At 40.7% G+C, this 22,135-nt stretch overlaps 1 protein-coding gene across 5 annotated transcripts; it reads left to right on the top strand.

Moving 5' to 3' along the window:
• Window positions 1-267: 267 nt before the first annotated feature.
• PDGFRL (platelet derived growth factor receptor like) lies at window positions 268-21,996 on the top strand. Of its 5 annotated transcripts, XM_014261177.2 has the most exons (7): window positions 2,861-2,942; window positions 7,797-7,826; window positions 8,493-8,787; window positions 16,198-16,349; window positions 17,642-17,935; window positions 18,232-18,371; window positions 21,344-21,996. In XM_014261177.2, the coding sequence occupies exons 1-7, from the start codon at window positions 2,939-2,941 to the stop codon at window positions 21,530-21,532; spliced, it is 1,104 nt and encodes a 367-aa protein (XP_014116652.2). In that variant the 5' UTR covers window positions 2,861-2,938; the 3' UTR covers window positions 21,533-21,996. The 5 variants fall into 5 exon arrangements, with proteins under 5 accessions (XP_087912959.1, XP_005518063.2, XP_087912957.1 ...); XM_088056833.1 differs by lacking the exons at window positions 2,861-2,942; window positions 7,797-7,826 and adding an exon at window positions 268-409; XM_005518006.3 differs by lacking the exons at window positions 2,861-2,942; window positions 7,797-7,826 and adding an exon at window positions 1,195-1,310.
• The last annotated feature ends 139 nt before the right edge of the window (window positions 21,997-22,135 follow it).

The following is a 22,135-nucleotide window of genomic DNA, read 5'->3' on the forward strand; positions in this document are numbered from 1 at the left end:
CTTTTCATATACAATACCTAGTATTCTAATTATTTCAAGGGGAAAACACTTTTTAAATATCCTATAGCAACAAATACATTCTTTTTCTTAATTTGTTACAGGTAATGGATGACATGTTCATGATACACTGATAATAGAATGCAAAAGAGACCATGAAATTCCATCATCTTACTCTACTCCTGGGTCCTACTGGCTTCTTTCTGCGAACCAGGTGCCCCAGAGTGAAGTGTCAGAACAGGGTCAGGCAAGGAAGTCTCCAAACTCTGCATGTGTGTGTATTTATGAGGGTGGAGGAGCATTATGCATGGACCTTCTGTCTTTTTTTGTGTGGATGCAGATGAAGCCAAGGCTTCCTTTAAGTAAACTGTAAATACTCGGCTCTCACATCTGCTGTGGTCCTGGAGCTGTGGTAAGGGATACAATTTTTATTTATTTTTATTCACTCTGAGCTATGGTTGTGTCTACTACGGGGTCTGCCTGTGATCTCTAACAGCCATTATTTTTCCCGCTCAAGTCCAACCTCGCCTTGCATCTACATTTGTGGCCCCTCCAGTCACATTTTCCTCTCCCCTCTCCTCCAAGGAAACCATCAAGTTTCAAGGAATGGCTTTTTACAGCTCATTGTGGGCAGAAACATACATGCGGCAAACATCAAGTTTACCACCCTCGTCTCTTTGCTAGCAGCAGAGAGAGACGTGCGCCGTGTCAAAGCGCTTCTCATGGGCATCCGCGAAAACTGTGTCACGGCCTATGGAGTCCCAGGCTGGACCAGAGAGAGCCCTCCTCTGTTTTCCACAGTGAGGTAGCTTTTCCTGAGCTAATGGGAGTCTCTTGGGCGTGGCAGGCTGGTACGAGTGCAGCACTTTGAGGTAAAAATGTACTTTTGCTGTCTTGCTCAGCGCCCTATGCGCGGCGCTGGGGACACCTGTGATGCAGCCCGAGCGGCTCTCGCTGCTCCGCTCTGCCCGGCCGGCTGCGGGCCCCAGGGCAGCCAACAAACAGCCGGACCCATGCAGAGCCTCGTATGGCGAGGGGCAGCTGGCACGGACCAGCAGCTTCAACAAGAGCCCTCCCCGAGTGTCCCCGAACGCCCTGCGGCCGCAGCTCCGCTCCTCACACGGGGTCTCGGGCGAGTGAGGGCGGCTGGCGGCGGCAGCGGCCCAGCCCCGGCCCCTCCCCCCCGGGGCGCCCCCGGCCGCCCCCGCCCCCCCCGCCCCGCCGCCGCGCCCGGGCCGCTCCCGCCATGCGGCTCTGGGTGCTGCTCAGCCTGCTGCTGCTGCTGCTGCTGCTGCAGGAAGCGCTGCCACACGGTGAGCCGCCGCCCCGACGGGTGTCCCCGCTTTGCCAGGCGCCGCGGGCTTCCTTTTTCCCAGCCGTACCCGCCGGCCCGACCGTCCCCGGGACGGGAGCGGGAGCCATCACGGGAGGGGCCGGCGGCGGGGCTCCCGTCCCGCTAGGCAGAGGCGGAGGGAAGGCGGGTTGCTCGCATCGCAGGTCGCCGAAGCTTTCCGCCGAAAATGTGGGTTTGGGTTTTGGGGAGTTTAGGCGTTTAGGGCTTTTAGGCGTTCGCGGCGGCTGCTCCTGCCGCCCGCTCCCTCTGGGGTAAAACGTGCAAGTTCGCGTCCAGTCCCTTGTGGCGCCTGAGGAGGGACAGCGCTGGACGTGGTGCTCGGATTTAGCAAACAACCAAAAAAAGTTTTTGGCTTTGTGCATCATTGTTCGATTGAGAGCATCGAACTTCACTCATAATTCCTCTTGCTTCAGTCTGTGAGGAAGTCTTGGTGAGGAAATGCAAGTTTTTTGGAATGGACGTTCATAACTAATTCTTTACTTACATAGGCTTTAGCTAGAAAGAGAGGCTCTTTCACTCTTGCAAAACGTGAATGAACTTATTAATACTTATTCATAAGAAAAAAAAAAATAATTCCATTGTTTTTCACCGTGGAAGGGCTTGGGGATCTGCGTAGCCCATAGAAGGGTTTGTGGAGAAATGGCAGGCAGGCTCTTAGGTGAGTGGTGACAGACAGAAGCAGTTACCACAGGTAATTTGGGAGGTCATAAGGAAAACATTCTTGTAAGAGCATAAAAAGTCCTCCACCATGAGAGCTGTTAAGCATAGAAAGAATTTGTTCGAGGAGCCTGTACAGTCTCCAGCCTTTGGAAAAGTTAGAGCTCAACTGGACAAGGCTCATAACAGCAGAACAAATGGGAATGGACTTAAAGAAGCCTTTTCCAGCCTAGATTTTCTCATGACTACATGGAGAGGAATTGCACTGTGGATCAGAGTGGTGTGGGAGAGGATTTGTGCTGAAAGATCTGGTTTGTGGGTATACCACATCAAGAAGAGTGTTTTCTATTTGAGAGGTAGGCAATAAAAACTAGAATAAGATGTGAGTTGTAACTTGGGCTAATGATTTGCCAAGTCTATGTTTTTGTCAGTTTATCATGTTTACATTGAGGTGTATAAAGGTGCTTCCTGCTCTGCCATCCAGGAGCTTAGCAGATGGAGAGATGCAGAGAGAAAGTAATGGAGAGAATTGGGAGAAATGGGAAAAGTAACCAGGCATATTTAATAAGAATTTATTGTCTAAAGCTAAATGTAGAAGTCCTAATGGAGGAATTGTAATTTCAAAATTGTCTTCCTAATTTATATTAATTTATGAACTAATGAAATATGGCTCTCCAGATTGGCTCTGTTTGGATGATTAGCTTTTCATTTGAAGTATCACAAGTGATGAGATGCATCCAACTTGTTCTGTTACATTACTTGTAATTAAAAATACTCTTTCCTCATATGATAATCTTGGTGGTTAATTATACTTTATGGTAACCTCGCACTTAATTTATTTTCACCTCAAGGAAGAAGTGATCAGTGTAACTTTGGAGTGTTTTCGGTCTCTGATCGTGCCAAGATGTAGCATGGGTCCTGCCTTGTGGAATGGGTATGTCTGGTGGACAATGAACATGATTCCTTTGTGCTTGTTGGGGGACCATGCTCACACACTGTTTCTCAAGTTCTCTAGGGTGAACTTGAAGATCAGGGGCCTTCTTGAGTTATAACCTGTGCAGCTGTGGGACCAGTGGAATGTGCATGTGGATATAGGTGATGTCTCAAATAAAAAATGAAAGCTCTTCAGGATTATGTAATTAACACCCATTTTGAAATTGTTGTGTATGTGGTATTTGTGAGAGCAAGGGGAAGACAAACAAAGGATAGGTTGAGACAAATACTGTGAATCAGGAGCAAAAGTTCTGCATGATGTATTTCTGTGACATATGGATGCATAGTCTCCTGCTTTGGCATGATGAGTTAGTAGGGACCCTGAATGAACTGTTGCAGCTGAAATTAGTACAGTGCCTCTTAGAAGTGACATTAGGAGCTGATCAGAGGGAGAAATGAGGCATTTTCTCAATATTTTTCTAAGTCTCAATTTTATTATATTTTTATATATAATAAGAAGTGCTGTTGCACTAGAGCAGTGCAACATTAAGCAATGCAGTGTTACTAAAATGGTGAGGGGTCTGTGCATACCTCTGGTGAGACAGTAAAATATCCCAAATGTGGCATATTCATGTGCTTGCATAAATGGGCTAGTTGACTTCGTTCCCTTTCTTGGGAAAGTCTTGCAGATTGGGTAAGGAAATTGAGTATTCTTGGTGATGGTTTATGTTCCTGGAGGGATTTCATTGTGTGTCTTCTTTACCTTAGGCGATACTGTAGCAGTTAATTTAGTTACCTGGCACAGAAAAACTTCATTCAGCTATGACAAAAGACAGAATTGTGAGGTGCAGAAATGGTGGTGTCGGTAGGTACCTGGGCAGACTTACAAGGGAGTGTTGGGAAGGAGCATGGCCACAGCTTGCTTGGAAACTCACCTCTCCAGGAGGTGCAACAGAGGCAGAACTTTTCTGTGTAGGAAGACAAAGCTCATCTGATGTGTTTCCTGAAATGCCCCTGCTGTCACCTGCAGGGAAATACAAAGTCAGGCAGACAAGGCTCTCACTGAGCAGTTGGCAGTGCAGTGTAGGAGGAAAGTGTTCAGACTCGCTGAACTGCAGAAACATGGAACAGAGGGAGCTTGTGTGGAGAGAAAAAACTTCATCTTGAGAAAATCAAAACCAGGTTTCTGGCACTTAAAATTGAAAAGCTTTCATAGGGGAGTCCTTAACAGTTTCTTAAAGACAGAGGCTCAGGTGTGGCAGAGCACACAGTATGGGATGAAGCATTTCCTAGAAGTGAGATTGCAGCATCTGTGTGCCTTTGAAATAGTGTCAGGATCGAGGCTGGCAAAAAAGTCATGAAAATGTTTGAACAAATTTCAGTAGGGTTTGATGGGAAAAAAAAAAAAGAAAAAGGATGGCTGAACCAAAGCTTGTGTGCTGCTACAGAGTAATCTGGAAAGTTCAACACGGAACTGGAATGGCCAATTTGAAATGGGAATGCATATTCAAAAGGCTTATCAGGCCCATCAGTGGAACCTTTCAGTACTGGGGCATAGTAATGTGATGGAATTCTATTAAGATGTAATAGCATACCCAAGGGAGAAGTGGCAGTATGTGTAGAAGAAAACTTAAGTCTTGAATCTGTTTCCTGGTGTATTTTGATGGTAAAAGTCATCAAGACTCAAATACCAGCCCTGTGGAGAACCAACCTGGTAACTGACCACCCAGTGTGTAATGACTGCTCTGCTGAAGAAAATCAGAGGGGCAGCAAGGGCTGGATAGAAAAGCAAAAGGAGTAATAACTTCTCCTCACATGGGCTAGGTCACACATCTCGAGGTGTGGTGCAGAATGCAATTGTTTAGATGCCACAAATATTGACTTAGAGCTGCTATTCAGAGAGCCCTTCAGAAGAGCAGCAATTCTTGACTTGATCTCGAGTGCTACTCAAGTAATTGGATTCAGATGTTGCTGTGGAACAGCTAGACCGTAGTTCTAATATTCTTTCAGGAAGAATAAAAGACAAAGAAACCACTGATGTGTTTAATTTTGGAAGGGGGAATTACATAAGAGGAGGAGGCTTCTTAAATCACATGTGGATTAAATATAAAAAACATAATAAAGCAGACAAAAAGAGTTTGAGAAATAGCCTACAAAAGGATAAAACCAGTCATAAATCCTTCTTCTTTTGTACTGTGGTGGGGCAGAGAGACATGGCTGCAGAATTTTTATGGCTGGGAGGAATGAGGAATAAGAAAGAGCATCTGTAGAAAGTAAATTTAAAAAATTATCTTTGTGCACCCATGTTCATATGGAGGTGCTTAGGGAGTTTTTAATGATAAAATGACATGATAAGCATAGAAGGAACTTAGAGTGCAGTGTCCTATGAAACTCTGTAAGAGCAGACTCTGAAATGGAATTTTTCTCTATGGGGAGAATAATTAGAGGACATCTCATTAATATACCAAAAGAATCAGTAAGAAAATCAGCAGCAGAAACTGTTTAAGTGCCATGATTTTATGATATACACCTGAGGTGTAAAAGAAATTTGAATCTGAAATTGGTGAAGCCTTAATCCAGGTCCATAGCTTGTCATAATTTACCATCTTTTTCCAGAGAAGGGCAATGAAGCTGTTGAAGGGTCTAGAGGGTAAGTCCTATGAGGAGTGGCTGAGGGAGCTGGAGTTGCTTAGCCTGGAGAAAAGGAGGCTCAGTAGTGACTTTATCACTCTCTACAACTACCTGAAAGAAGGTGGTAGCAAGTGATATGACGAGAGGACAGAGTCTCAGGCGGGGCCAAGGGAGGTTCAGGTTGGACATCAGGAGGAATTTCTTCTCAGTAGGTGTGATTAGACATTTGAATGAACTGCCAGTGGAGGTGGTGGAATCACCATCCCTGAAGGTGTTTAAGGAAAGATTAGAAAGTGGCATGGCCTAATTGACATTGTGGGTTTTGGTCTAAGGTTGGACTCGATGATCTCAGAGGTCTTTTCCAACTGAATTGATTGCCATAGCACTACATATCACTATATCATATCATATAACTATACGTTTTCCAGGAAATGGAATATCCCAATATTTTACAATATCTGGGGGAGGTAGAGGCACAAAGCCAGATGTCTGTATTCTGTAAACTGAACTCATGAACTCTGAAAAGTCAGTATGGCTTTGGCATTACTTTCTTTTTTTTTCTTTTTTTTTTTCTTTTTTTTTTTCAGGTCTGTTGTGGTTCTTTGAGGACTTTTTGTAAGAGTGTGGCCATGTATGAATTGGTTGATATATTTGGATTCCCAAAGGCTTTCATTAAGCCTGTTGTAAAAGATTCCATGGGAACCAATGTGCTGTGAGACAAGGGAAGACCGCTCATGGAACAATAACTAATAGGAAATAATGAGTAGGAATTAGTCTTTTTGCAATATGGATGGAATTGCTTTTATCCAGTTGAATTTAACAAGGGTCTTGTAAGGAAAGTGCTTTTCAGCATTTTAAAATACCTGTTAAAAGAAAAGAAAACTGTCAGTAAAGAGTTGTAGAATGATCTCTCAATTTTGAAAGACAGGGCAGGGACAGGATAGAACTTCAGATTTCCTGTTGGTAGACATTAAATAACACAAATTGTTCTAACTTCATGGATGCCTCGATGGGTTTCTACTTACGACTTTTTAACAAAAAGTTCCTTCTTAGGATAAGTGTTCTTGGAATTACACTTGATTATTTTAATAAAAGTCAGCTCCTCATATTGTTATCTTGAAAAGTAATGAGCTGTTTAGACAGGAGAGAAGACACCATTAATATGTACAACTGGATCTGAGAGTACCTTGAATCTGGTGTACAGTCTGCTTTTGTGTTCTTGCCATCACCCAAATACGGTGTAGCAAATTGCTGTAAGATGCATATTCTTTACAGGAACAATTAGACAGAGTAGGACTTTTTATTCTGGAAAGAAAATGAGTCAAAAATGCTCAAGTTTTGTAAAAGTATATGTGTTGGAGAGAATGTTGTTGGAGAAACATGGATATTTATTTGTTTAATACAAAAACTAGAAGGCATCTAGTATTTATGTGTAATTTGTGTAATTTTCAAAACTGACCATCAAATCAATGAAGGAAAACATCCAAGGACAATGTAATAAATAACCCCCAAAAAACCCCAAAACCAAACAAAACCAAAAACAGCCAAGCACAATAAAATGATGACAACTGCATCACAAGGTTCAGAGACCCCTTGAGCTAAAGGTTCTTGGAAGCTTAGGAGACTAGTATCAAAGGAGCAGAGATGGTTGCCCCATTCCCTGACTGGCATCTGTCACTAGGTGGTGTCAGTGCAAATAATTTTGGCCTGACTCACTATAGCCTTTCTAATGTAATGCAAGGAAAAAACGCTAGAATTTCCTGGTTTTTGAATTCGTGCTCACAAGGCACTGAGCTGTTTAAAAGAAATGTGTTGTACATCAGCCTGGACTTGGAGAAGTCAAAGCTGATGCAGTGCAAGGTGTCCAGCTGGGGTTTGAGGAGTGTCACAGGAGCCATCAGTGGCAGGAATCTGGAAGTCCTGCTGTTCGTACTGGCAGTCGGTACCAGTTTTAATTGTGCTGTGTATATGAGTATGCTGAGTTTTTCATTCCAGAGGGAGCTTGTTGATTGATTTGTACAATGAAATACCTCAGCATTTCTATGGGGAAAGCAAGAATTAGCTGTCAGGCGCAGTTAGTGGCGTTTCTGGTGTCTGACAAAAGTAGTTTTAGGCTTGTCTCACAAAAGGACTGTGCTTCCTGATGTCAGTTAGAGTTTTTTGTTCGTTTTTATTTTTAAATGAAATTAAAATTAAAATTTTTCTTTTTGTTTCCTTTGTTAAGGCAACTGGGCATCCCTGTTCTCTCTAGGAGGTAATGAAACCTCTTACTGTTTGTCTCTAAATAAGATTCTGTCTTCATCTGGACGGTCAAAATAAATGGCTTTTATGGAGAAGTGACAACTTAAGTCACCTTCAAGTGACTGAAGTGCCACTTGCATTTCAGTAATTACTGTAAATGAAGAAAACTGCATCACTATCAGTATTTTATAAATCGTCGTGAAGTTCTACACTTGTGGGTTCTTCATGTGTCCCTTATGGAAGCGTGGTGTGTGAAGAGGTCATGCAGAGGTGATGGGCACGAGACATGAATGTGGAGAGCTTGTGTAGCATTGAGTACTGCATGGCAACACCAGGAGGTGGAAATGACAAAAGTGGCTGGAGATACAAGTGCTGTGTTTCTTTCCCTTACCATTTGTAAAGTTTTCATACCTTACATATTTCTCCGTTTATGTAAGTAAAGATTTTCCACATGTTCTTGAAAGCTCTCTTTTTTTTTTTTTCCTTTTTCCCCAGGAAAATGTGTCATGGCAGACTTCATAAACTTAAGGAAATTAACTGTTACTAAGTTTTATGCATCTTTTCTAGGAAGAGCAAAACTTCAGTTATTCTCTGGGATGATAAGGAAGCTTGTTTTTGATTTTTTTTTCAAAAGACTATATAAAATTTTTCTAATCAGTAACATTGCCTTCTTTACCAGTTATTGGACAACCTGCAAAGAGTAAGCGTCCCAAAGAACCTGGAGAAAACAAAATTAAGCCTGTTAGCAAGAAAGTAAAACCCAAGACTCCGAAAATGAAGGAGAGAGAATCCATGGACTCCTCTTTGAAGTCTCAGTCCATACTGACACAGATAATGGATAAAGGTCATTTCCAGAAACTAGCTGCCACCTTAAGCCTAGCTGCAGGAGAAACCATAGAACTGCGATGTAAGGGGAATAATGTTACTTGGAGCTATCCTCCTTATTTAGACACCTTTAAAGACTCCAGACTCAGGTAAGCCATTTTTCATTTTTTTGCAGGAAAAATACAGGACTTTTTTTCCCTTACTGAATTCAACAGCAAAAAGGATGAGCAATTTTTAATCATCACCAGCTACTGCCTTGTGATGTGCACTGTGGGATAGTCTTACAGCAAGTGAACTCTATTTCCTTCAGATGAATATAAAATGAAGATGATGTTCACCATTGTGCTTCAACCACAAACAGGGAGCCACGTTAGGGCTGGTCCAAAGTAAAACTCTCAAAATGTGTGAGTGGATGTCAGGTGCTCACTACCAACTCTGTTGCTGTGCAGAGACCTGCTCATGTTGGGCTGTACTGGTTGCTAATGTTGCTACCATGTGAGGTAGTAAGGTTAACTTCCTGAAGAGGCTCAAACTCGCATGTCTTACCGAGTGAAAAATTCACCAGCCTTCATGCTAAGGAGCAAGTGGAAGTAGTGGTTCAGTCAGAGTTGACTTGGCATGCAAAATGAAATTGCAGGGCTTGTGTTACATTGGAGTATAACACTGAGGATTGCCACTTTACATCGAGGAAAGCTTTTTCTTTTATCTTATGACATCTTAAGGAAAACCATATAAAGATTTGTTAGAGCAGGAAGAGGAACTAACTGCCCCACTATCTGAGTGTCCTGTTGCTCTGAACATCTTTTCTGGGACTCTCCATAGATTACCATCCTGGTTTTTGAGGATGGGACATGTAGATTAAATGTAGTAATTTAGTTCTGTATTAGAAAGAGAAGGGGCATATAAGGAGCTTAAGGATGTCCTCCACAGGCATTTTATTGCTCTGAGAAGTGTTTGTTTTCACCAGCTGTTTTATGGAGGCAGTGAAGCACTGTGAGTGATACCCAAAGCAAGAATTGTTAGGAGCTTTTCTTGAATTATTAGGTGAGAGGGGCACAGAGGTATGAGTCAAGATATCAGCTGCTCTTGTCCTGTTGTTCCTAAATTAAGTACAGGTGTGTATGGTCTCTCTAAGTAACTCAGGTTATCTGAATCTCAGTGATCTATTCACTATTTACAGGTGTGATGTTACCTTAAAATCACTCACAGTTAATTAGTTTTTCAGATACGTTCTTCTTCTTTCCACTTCTCTTTCCCAAGAGGAGTGTTGATGAATGGCAGTTACACATTGTGATCGCTAGCACATCCTCCTGTAATTCATGAGCCAGTTCTCTGTGCAATTATTTGCTTGTCCCTTGTTGGCTGAGGCGCTCAAGAGCTACCCTGGCTGAGTGCAAGGCTTCTGCCTCAGTAAATTACAGCAGCAAGCTGGTTCCTGCTGCTGGTTTATCACAGCAATATCTGTCAAAAGATCTTGTGGTTGCTTTGAACTGCTACTGCTTATTCTTTTGCAAGGAATACTGTTCTATCCAGGTTTCTTTCAGCAGGTGGCGTTTATTAGCTGCAGTACAGACCTAGCCTCCCAGCAAGCCAGAGCTGGATGTGCAAATAAACAGGGAGTGCATGTGTATGTGGTGGTGGTTGTCATTCTCAAGTCTGTCTTAATGTTTTGTGCATTTGCAAATAGATGGCTGGTGTGGTTTGGTCCTGTAGACCTCCAAGCCATGCTGAGTGTCAGAATCTGGCATTGAAGGTGGGGCAAGTATTTGGGGGTTTTTGGAGAGGAATCAGATTGCTTCTTGGTTGGTTATTTGACTGTCTATTCCTCTCATGCAAAATTAAGTTTCTCTGTTGATGCATGTGGGACAAAATGCAAGAAATTGAGATAGTTTGGGGAAACAGGAAAAATATATGTATGTCATTATTGTGTAATTTTCTGTTTTCCAGTTTGAAGTAGTTTGGGATCCTGCTGCCTCAGCAATTTACATTTCTGTACTCAGTCAAGTTAGCAGTAGTAATTTAACCATACAACAAAAGTTAGTTACGCCATGCAAAATAAGCGCTATAAAACATTTTAACTGGGTGGATGTTACTTGCCTAAGTATTTATTTTCTTTTAGAAGTGTGTTAGGCATATACTTAAGGATCTGTATTGAAATATAATGGTCATAGCTTTTGAAATAAGTTGTTAAAGCAGTAAGGCTGTGTTTGACTAAATCAGCAGCTTTGAATGAAAGCAGAAGATCCTAAAATTAACTAGAGAAATTGAAAACATAGATTAGAAGCAGATTTCAGAGTCACAGAAGAGTAATAATTTCCGGAGACATTGACCACAGAATCCCTGTGAAGTTACATTTTCTTCATGTTTTTAGCATGGCTTTGGTAATTATCTTAAGGTCTTTGCTGTAGTGCTGATAGGTGCCTATGAAATAAAGTGTGCTCTGTAGAATGTGAAATTTTGAATTTGTGTTCTGTGGTTTCAGAAAGGTTTGATGGAGTTTAACTGGAAGTATCATAAAGGTTACTTAGCTCAGTTAGCAGGGTTTGTAAGTGAGCTGCCATCAGAAAAAGTCAGCAAAGCTATTATCTTTCAAAAGGAGCTTAGATCTTCCTCATGGCATATGCAAGACCATGAACCAAGCATCAACTGTGATAGGCAATTTAAAAGTTTTATAAATACATTGCCTTCATTATTTTAAAACAAAATGATGAATATAGAACAGAGGGGGAGATTCAGAAAAATTATTAGCAAATAATAACCTACAGCAGAAATAGTTTAATCATCTGGGTAGGTATATATCCAGTATCTTCTAATATTTTTTTAAGTACTTAAAGACCAAGAATAAGACATTCCCTTCATTACCAGTTAGTGAGGTGTGGGGCAAAACCCCAGCTAATTAACTGAGCTGGGCCTTTTTTACCTTAGATTTCCATGAGCATCTTGTTGGTGTTGGGCTACTGGTGCAAACCAGAATTGATGGCAGCAGCAGGGGGACATAATGGGGCCAAGAGGAAGTAATGGAGAATGAAGAAGGAGTGTGTTGGTGTGCCAGAGGAAAGGTGAAAAGGAGGAGAGACACTGGCGATGAGATCCCTGCAGTTGCTGGGGTCTAATGATAGAATTCTTCTGTTCATTTTAATGTTCCTATAAGCAACAGATGCTCCGGCATCCAATTCTTACTTTTCCCTTAAATAATAGAAAGGATGTACAAGTTCAACTACTCTGGCATTTTGGCTTGCAACTAATTAAATTTAGCATCAATGTCATGTATTTTCTATGGGTGGTTACAAAAAGAAGTAGGGATAAAAAACAGATGTTTTGCCTCCATGCTGTGCTTACTGCATTTTTAACTCACCCATATGGTAAGGAGAATACAGCAACCTGGGGGACAATATGCCTTTTCCAAGGAGGATGATTTTAATTAGAAAAGCCATTTCTGTAGTATTACTGCCTGTGCTTTCATTGAATTTTTCTGTGTAGCCATTCTTTACAACCTGGTAAATAAAATATTTTGCTTGCTGTACTAGAAAGTCTCAGTTTTTAATAGGACTGGAGCTGTTACATGTGCTAAAATTATATCTGAGGGAGTGAGAGATGCTGAGTGAAAGGAGGAGGAGGACTCTGGCTGCTTCATGCTGAGATGGAGCAGAAATTTTGCTTTTCCTCTATTCTAACTGGAGTACACACTGAAACAATTTACTTAGCTTTAGAGATTGTAGCATGAAGTACAGCTCTGGGGAGAAAGCTCAAATCATGTAAACGTGGTTCGCAACTTAAGGACGCACACAAGCTGACTTCAGAACTTCTGAACTAGCCTATTATCTGTAATGTTCTCTTGCTTTGTGCAGCACATAAATACTTCTTGTCTGAAAATTTTGTGTGCTGGCACCAAAAACATTGGTGGTGTTAACAGTCAGAGGTTGCTCTTGCACCCCCAGTATGGAAGGACTGGAATGCTGTTTTGTAAGACTGTGAATAACAAATTAATTACTGGAGGCTCACCCAGAAACTGGATCTACAACACACGAGAGGGATGAAAATAAAAATAAGGGCAGGCACATTTTCCATGTACTAAAGCTTTATAGCAGAAAGCTGCTCTGACTTCACACAGTCTCTGTGCTGCCTGATTGGAGCATGGGTCTCTCCCCTGCCTAAAACCAGCTGCATTTAACTTCCTCTGATAAGTAAGCTCACATGAAATTGAGCTGCTCTAATGGAAGAAGCTGGGACAAACAGCTGGATATGCATCACATGTACATTCATGTGGGAGGAGGGTGGCTGGACAGGAGCACTCCCACAAATATTGAGGAAACTTGGTGTGGTAGGGGCCAAAATTAGACTGCTTTCACTGAAGGCAGACTTCTGCAGGCTTAATGGGATGTCAGTTGTGCTCATGTGTATAACTGAATTTGATTTTGCTGCTTGTGCTTTGAAGATTGAAAGCTAAGGATGTTTTCCTTCTGTAAAACAGCGAGATGTTACATTCCTGTTCTAGTGAGTGTGTTGATTTGGGATAAGCTCTCTTGTCAGTATGAAGGCGGCTGCTTGAGAGGAGTCTGGTAGATGCTCTTTGAGTGATGCTATTTACACCGTCTATATTTTCATATAAATATATATTTTAGTTTCTAAATGTGGTATAGTTTCTGGCAAAAATCTTCAGAACTTTAAATAAAGTTTAATAAGATGAATATATGGAATAAGATTTTGGGCTACTTTTCTAGTTTCTTTAAACAGTCTGGTATTCTGGTAAGCAATGTTCATATATACAACATTTTTACTTTGTGACATCTACAATACAGCAAACTTTTGGCTTCTGGGTCAGATTTCCCAGCATCTAAAATACTAATGAAATACTAATCAAATAATAAGTTACCCTGGAAATATTGGTCAGCTGCAGGATTTACCATTTATACTTTATTTTATATGGCCTGTTTTGTCTACTTAATATGGTCATGTCTCAAGTTTCAACGCTTTCAGATGCCAGGTTTTGTTATTGCATGTTTGTGGATGACTACCTTGCTAGGTTATTTCCATTGATTACTGGATAGCTTGTTCTCAGTTAAGAAGAACACACTGTACAATAATTAATTAACTCTGACCTTATTTTGCTATCTGTTGGGATTTAAAGCTATAGCTCAGTGTCTGCATTAATGATTGGGAGCAAAAGTGTTCTGGCATAATGGTTTCTCTGTATTGTTGACATTAAGTACTTGATCCTTGGAAAAAATTTTTTTCTGAGGTAGTCATATAGCTAATGAAATGTGAATATGAAACTAAATAGTAATAATACAGACTAGGACATGTTTTGGATTTATCTTTTCTTCCTGTTGGGTATGATACACAGCATGTTCTCTTGTACAGATAGGAATCTCTCAAATGTTATCCAAAAACTGAAGGTAGTTTATAATGTAAGGTAGTGTATATATTAAAAATGGAAAGGCTACTGCACCATAATTACATGACTCCAAAAAATGGCGTTAGACAAGGTTGTGTAGGACAAATGCATTTGTGGATAGGGAAAGTGATTTGCCTGTTTATTGAGGCAGGCCTCAAAGCTGCTCTGTGGTGGATCCATGTACTAATGGTGTCTGAGGGCTTACTGGAAAAGGGAATTCTCAGTTATCTCTGAAGTGTGTATTTGGTGTAGTTTCAGTCTCTAAGCTGCTGGCCTGACTAAAGGCTGAATGTTGGCTGAATACGTGTACTGTTGCTTGTGATTGCTGGTAGTTGTGCAAACAGCTACCGGAACACCTGAGGAATCAGAACTTCTGGGATGCACATGCAACTGAAGTGGTGGCCTCTGTTTAAACAGTTTTTCTGCCTGCAGTGGAGAATTAAGCAAAACAGAGCATTTAGATAACACAGTACACTCAGGCATGTTTGTAGTACTCCTGTTATTTAGTTGTGAGGTGTGTTAGAGGATAAAAATTTCTTCAAATATGCTAGTCCCAGAAAGAAATGATTCAGTTGGGTATCTGCCTTACAGAATAACTGCCACATTAGTAAGAATTAGGAGGGTAATAAATATTCAAAAAATCCACAATTGAATGAATATGAGATGTTAAGTCTTCATGCAAGCTGTGTATTTTTCCAAATACCTTTTAAAACAGTAAAAAGACTTCATTATCAAATACCTAAACTTGGAAAAAGCATTCCTGACTTGGTTAGAAAAGAAATTACCTTGTAACTCAATGTCTTGCAAAGGAAAGAGGAAACCCTTCATGACCTAGATCCACTACCATGAAAGGGAGCTGGTTGAGAAGAACATTTTTAAGGGTTAGAGCAGCAGCAGAGTGCATCAGTTTGCCACATGGCTGTGCTGACAGGGTTCCCTGAGAACTGGTACTCTTGGGCCATTGCTTTTGCAATCCGTCAAAAGTCAACTCAGCAGACTGCCAACCACACCACCATCTGTCTGACAGAAAGAACCAGGAAAGTAAACCTTAAAATATATTAAAAAAGACATATATAATATATCAATATATATTATATTAAAAAAAAGAAACAAGATGAGACTGTAACTGCTGTATTTCATAAGATAGCACCTTTACCCCTTAGAAAAATTATCCGTATCTATGCATATATCTACATATTTATAAGTATTTGCACATTTACAAATGTCAATCCACTTATTTTAGTGATTATTAGTGAAGTTGCCTGGGAAATTCAGGAGAAGGAAAAAAAATAAAGGCAAATCAAGTCTGAAATAATCACACAGGCTGAATTTTGTATGGTTAGTGATGGTGCTGCCAGTACACCTCCAGCAGTTTTCAGGGTCATGCTCTAAAATAGCCAAGAGATGTGGAGGAAACTCCAGTGAGGTGACAGACCACAGAAGTAGGTGATGCAAAGTGGCTTAACTAGCAGGACAAGTCCAAGCATGCAATCCAAATAGCAGCTCTTTGCAAGTGGAAACTTGGACCAGTATGTTAAAAATTGGTAAAGCATTCACACTGAAAGCCGGCAGAAATTAGAGTTTGCTACTGACTACTTGGGAATGATCTTTGTTAGGTACTATTGAAGCAGTGCTACAGTATTTAAAAAGTACTGAGATGCATATGGGTTGACTTGTAGAATGAAGGAAAGGGCTATACATGGACAAATTAGAATAAAACATAGATGAACATATGGCCTAGAATAGTCACAGCCCAATTTCAAAATTCCTTGAAGAGAGAGACTTGAAGGAATCCAGAAATGAACTGTACAAGACAAAAACTTTCAAGCTCTTAAATGTAGTTAAAATCAATAAGACTGCTCATGTAAAATACGTTTTGGGGTTAAATTGGACCATGAGACAGAAGTGCTTAGTGGTTTTAGGATACATTCCTTAGGCTGGAATAAAAAGCTTGCAAGCTCTTAAATGTAGTTAAAATCAATAAAACTACTCATGTAAACAGTCTCTGCTGGAGCAAAAGGGGAAGTTGCAACAGAGCTTTGAAAGTGAAAAGGGTCAGTTTAAGAGAAGGAATGAAAAAATCATAAGTGGGAATGAGCTGACAGAAATATACAAGGAAATACATCTGTGCTTGTCTTTGTCTTTTGTTTTTATTTTTCCACAGCATAAAGCAGCTCGACAGGTATAGTCAGCTGATCCTTGCAAACTCCACTGCAGCAGACACAGGTGAATACAGCTGCTGGCTTCAGCTGTGCAGTGGTAACAAATGCAGGAAGGATGACACTAAAACAGGGTCAACATACATCTTTTTCACAGGTAATTAATTCACTTGGGGATTATTAATGGATATATATTTGCTGGTTAGACAGGAATAGAACTTCATCAGTGATTTCACTGTCAAGATTTTACTGCCATAGTTTTCATCTATTTTCAGTGGATGTTAAGTGAGACTGTGCTGGTGGGCAGAAAATAACTTGCTTAGTTTGATTTTTTGGAGTCCATTTTCCCTACAGATTATGCAAAATATCCAAGGTAATGGAAAATGGAATGAAAAGCACATACCATAGAAAATAGTAACACACTTCCTGAGGATTTTCTACAAAACAAATAAAAAATATTTTCATTCTTGAAAGTGTGTCTTGATAAAGAAAATAATTCTGTGCAGAAGATTCTTTTCGTCGTGGCATTTAGATGACCCCATGGACTCTCCCCCACTGCCACTTCATTCTGGTTACTTGCACTGCCTTAAAAAACTTGACCTTGCTGACCTTGGTAAGGCCACAATTTCTCTGAGGAGTCATTATAGCATGTGGAGAGGCAAAACACTCTTCAAGTGCTTGTGATGTCCCCCAGAGCCTGTGCAAAGTTTACTGCTGCTTGGTACAACAGAGCTGAAATCAAATGGTTCAATTTTTCTTCTGGAAGCTGTTCTGAATAGTAAAACAACCTTTGATGCTTCATTAGAGCTAAAGTATTTGTGACTAGAAAATGTTTTAGTACAAAATGTTAAGAAAGGATTGTTTGCAATACATTTTGGAGTTAGATTGGACCGTGAGACAGAAGTGCTTAATGTTTTTAGGCTACATTCCTTAGAAAGACTGGAATAAACTTTTCAGTGAAATTATTATGTAAATGCTCATGCTAGAAAGAGGAATTTCAGATTTAGATTTCTAAGAAGCATGCCAATTATGGAAATATTCCTTAACTGTGATTCTGAGGGCACTAAATATTTCATCTACTTCAGACAGTAAATCAAACATTTTGTCTAAAAGCATAGGTATAAAAAGTCTGTAGCTTCAAAAAGTATCTTATTTCTAGTAGTCCTTATCTTACCATTGGTGATGGGATCCAGATAAGTATTTGGCAGCTTACTAAAAGACATTCCAAAGATTTTCTTAAGATCAAAAAAATACTTCATTTTTGTTTTCAATGTAATGTTTTTTAATGCAAGTAGTGTTCTTTTTTCTTTTGTGTGTGCATATTAAAATTAATCCAAAGCTTTTTGTTTTAAATGTTGCTCACAGCTATTTTCTCTCGTCAAATGTACTTTTCTTTCTGTTAAACCACAAGGTAAATATTTCTGTAATTATGTCAACTCTTCTGCACAGACAAAGAGGAACTTTTTGTACCTACTCCCAGTTATTTTGAGATTGTCTACCTGAACCCAGCTAAACCTGCAGTCATCCCATGCCGTGTTACTACTCCTTCAGCAAAAGTGACTCTTCACAGGGAATTTCCAGCAGGAGAAATTGAAACAGATGGAACTGATATTATTTATGATGCAAAGAAGGGTTTTGTATTCCAGCACCCTACTTCTGATCATAAAGGTATTGTCTACTGCAAAGCAGAGTCACAGGGAGCACCTCAGATTTCCATCAAATACCACCTACTGTATGTGGAAGGTAAAGAGCAGTTTTCTCTGTCCTTAAATTGACTCTCCTACTGACATTAAGAAAATAATTTTTAGAAAGTAAAATAAGTCATGTAATGAGAGTTTTAAAATCTTGATCAAAAGTATATGTGATAAAACATTTATCAGGTTTAAATTCCACAAGTTTCCCAGTTTAGAGGGGAAAGTTGCAGGTGTAAAGCACCTTTTGCAGTAAGCAAACTGAGTCAAAAATTGACTCTCAATTTTATCAGTGTATTTAATTTTTAGCAGCTGATTTTCTGTTTCTAAATACTGTCTTTGTCTCAGTTCCCAAGGGCCCACCCTCAACCACAATTGCAGTGTCATCCAGTAGAGCTGGACTCGGTGACAGAGTTCATGTGGTCTGCACAGTCCTCGGGGAGCCTGATGTGGATGTGAACTTCAAGTGGCAGTATCCAGGACAAGAGGTAAGAGGTGTATGCCCTGCCTGAAAGAGTTTGTCCTTCACAAAGACAGCGTTTTGAATGCTCTTGCCAGTTCAGGCATGTGGCAGGAGGAGGCAGCATATCCCCTTTCAACTTCAGCCTGTCTTTCCCTGAGACGTAGCACAGGGATGAAGTTGGAGAGGTCTGTTAGTAAAAATCCAATTCAGGGAAGCTCACTTCTGCCTCAGATTTTCATTCCAGAAATACTTGGCCTCTGGCAGCATTTCCAAAGAAAGCCTCAGACAGGGTCAAAGCCAACCAGCATCAGGAGTCTGTTCTAGGGCAAGCAACAAGGCTCACTGATGCTTCTGCATTCAATAACCCTTCTTTTTCCATAGCTTGGGTGCATGAATTATCCCAGCACAGAATTTTTAAGCTTGCCCATATCCAGAAGTGGAATCTGCTTCTGCCCAGCGTCGTCTGAAAGAACCCACAGGAACACATTGTGAATCTGTGGTCTCTTTTCTTCCACAAAATAAGATGTATCTGACTAGCATCACTGAAGGTTCCCTCTTATCCCTCTAACCACCCTCACCTGTTACAGCAGGAGCTCATTTATTAATCAGCCTCATTCTAGACCCAGCTCGCCCTCCTAAAACTCTGTATCTCATTAGTGTCCACCCTAGTTTTGCATCTTTGCCAGGCTGCCCCCAGCTGGGTTTGCTGGCTGTTACTGGTCCAGCTGCTCATGGTGGTTTTACAGCACCTGATGCGTGCATGCTTACACCTCTCTAGCACTGGCTGAATACAAACAGCTAAAGCAGGTTATCTCCCTTGTTTGCTATGGATACTAGAGCTGCAGTGCAGGGCACATGCACTATCATCAGTGCACTACACCCTCTCACTGCACCCACCTGTGGGGGCGAGAGAGGCTTTGGCCTGTGGCCTGCATCTGCCCTGGAAAGGGCTGATGTGCTTATCCACTAGGATAAATTATCTCAGCCCCAGCTGTGCCTGGGGATAAAGAGGGGAGAGTTGTGTTTGGGTTTCTGCCCCAACAAAAGGATAAAGTTGATGTCAGAGTAGAAGCACTGTAAGATTGTTGGAGACCTAACATTTATTGAGAGTGTTCACATACTGCAAAGAAAAAGGGTGGGGTGGAAGGAGAAGAGACAGGACCATCAGTGTTGCTGGTCATATAGACCTTTTATGCAAGAAAAAAGACTGATGTTGTTCTAAGATTCACTGGATGTGATTCATGCTGCTACTTCAGTTCTGCTCAGTGGTAGTTTTGCCCCACCCCACACCACCCAGCAGCTGGGCTCTCACCTACTGCCTGATTCCTGAGCAGAAGTAGCACTTTAATCCTTGCTTGTCCCTAGGTATGGTGCATTGTGGAGACCCTCATTTTATCTCTGTAGTCACTAACCTCCCCCTCTGCTTTTTTTTCACTCTGTTTTTTTTTTCTTGTTTCCCTTTGCCACTCCCTGACAATTGCATTTGTTCATCACCTGCTGCTAATGCATACAGATCCACCCTTAATGTGATTCTGTGCAATAGGCTTCAAAGCAGAAGGTAGTTAGTTTGAGGAAAAATGGACAAGAGCCCAACCAGGCAAACAGGGAACAGCCTATACCTTCACTTTCAGTGGGGTCAAGGAAGTTACAGTTGGTGTATTTAAGAAGTAACTTAGAATTGAATTAAGTGTGCACTATTCCTTGACTGTAGGCAGCACTCAATTTTCAGGTTTGGAATGAGAGGTAGTGCTTTGCTATGTGGCCTAATTAATTTTAAAGGTTTAAAGATTTCTATTACATTTACAACTGCCAAGAATTTATATCTTTTTTTTTCTAAAGCTGGTAATGCCTGCCACTTCCTAGGCATTCCCTGACTGCACTGTGACTCATCCCTAAGTTTCAGGAAGAAGGGGAGCTGCCTTTGTACTGGTCATTTTGCAAGTGTGAGATTGTAGCTTTGACTCTGCTTAAGTGTCTAACTTACTCTATTGCTACATTTAGCTTAAGCCTCATAGCATTCATACTGGTAAATGGTTAATCTAGCTCATGAACCAAGGGAAGATGGTTTCCACACAGAAACCTCTCTCTTGCATTTTTATCCCAGTTATTGGTATAGCAGAAGCCAGTGTGCTTAAAGCTGACTAGCAGCTGCTGGATTTTGGAAGAAAAGAGACTGCCTTAGTCTGTCATTGGGCCAATTTCTTTTATCCAGTATTTTGTGACTTTCTGAGGTGCTAGGCAATGAGGCAGTGTGTCCTTATAACCAGCCCATTAGAGAGCTCCCTTACAGAATTAAAAGAAAAAAAAAAAAAGCCTTTTAATTTAATAACAAAAAAACCCCAAACAAACCAACCACCCCCCTATCCCCCCCCAAAAAAAAAATTTATATTAACATAATTGTTTAACATTTTTTGCTTTGAAGTTACAGATACATTTTTGAAAGCAGAATGTGAGGATTGTTACTGTTTGTATGTTATCTAATGTAGTGTTTTCTAAAACTAGAGAAGGAATTAGTTTTCAACATGTGACTTACAGCTATTCACTGTGCTAAAAGAGAATGAAAGCTCAGTCAGCTAACTCATGCCACTGCTGCCTTCTTTTTGAGACACGCTTGAAGTCTGAAAATGAGCTCACACATCTCCTGACACCTTCCCCAGGATATCTCACCTATTTGATCAGGTACCCAAATGCAACCTTAGCAAGTGGCCTAAAACTGAGCTCACACACAGGCAGAGCTTTGGCAAGCCCAGAACCTGTGCTTGGAGTGAAGAGCCATTGTATTATCCTTATTTGGCATAGCTTATTGGTACATCAACATTTGATGCAGGAATGTTGCTGCCACTACCAGACACCTTCAGTTCCCTACTTAGGGCTGACTTTTGGATATAGGCTTCTACTCTCCAACCTCTTGCTTCAGGGTGATGGGGTGGTGTCACTAAATACACTTTGTGGAATCACCTATTTTATGTGGGTGGGTTGTTTTTGTTTTTTTAACAGTCCGGGAGGCCTGTGATTATTCAAAACTTCTGGAGATTGATAAACAGAGGAATTGGACATACTACAAGAATCTCAAAGAGTGTTCTTCTTGTGGAGGATTTTGAAGACATAGATGTGGGAAACTATGTTTGTATAGCTCAGAACCTACAAGGAGAAACAACAGTAGCTACCAAAGTTGAACTGAAGTGATAGGAAAGACTTCTGGATGTGGACTGGCCTCTGTTATTTGACATTACAGCAATTAATTTTCTTTATTAAGGTTTAAATATAGCTTCTCACTCACTGTTTCTTTTATATGTCAATGCATTGCATGTTGACTAGCCTGACAGGCCACAACAGAGTTTACTCTGTCCAGCAGTAGTCAGTTGTGAGTTAATGAAACTACTATGAAGCATGAAAGTTGAAGTCTGAACATGCATAGGGCGTGTGCATATTTAGAAACAGGTGCTCTTTCAGCTTTTCTTTGCATATAGTCTTTCCCTCAGACTCTTGCATGAGGTCAACCCGCTGTGTGGAACATGCAGTTTTAAGAGTGCTGTACATGTTTAAAACAACAAAAAAGCAAACTAAAAAAGCCTTGTAGCAAAGTTAACCAATAGCAGTTGTTTATTTTGCAAGAATAATTAAATTTCTGAACATTATGAAAACATAAATGTGTGTGTGCTCATTTTCATATATGTGTAAAAACAAACACAAATAAAATTTTCTCTCCTGGTTAAGATTAATACCCTCTAGCACCTTCATATATATTTAATATCTCCAGAGACTTGTAAGCAGTTGGGAATGGTGGAT

The sequence above is a fragment of the Pseudopodoces humilis genome, chromosome 6, assembly GCF_049639895.1.
Source record: "Pseudopodoces humilis isolate 2021_Gansu_Grassland_sample_001 chromosome 6, ASM4963989v1, whole genome shotgun sequence".
In the NCBI taxonomy this organism is placed as follows: Eukaryota; Metazoa; Chordata; class Aves; order Passeriformes; family Paridae; genus Pseudopodoces; species Pseudopodoces humilis.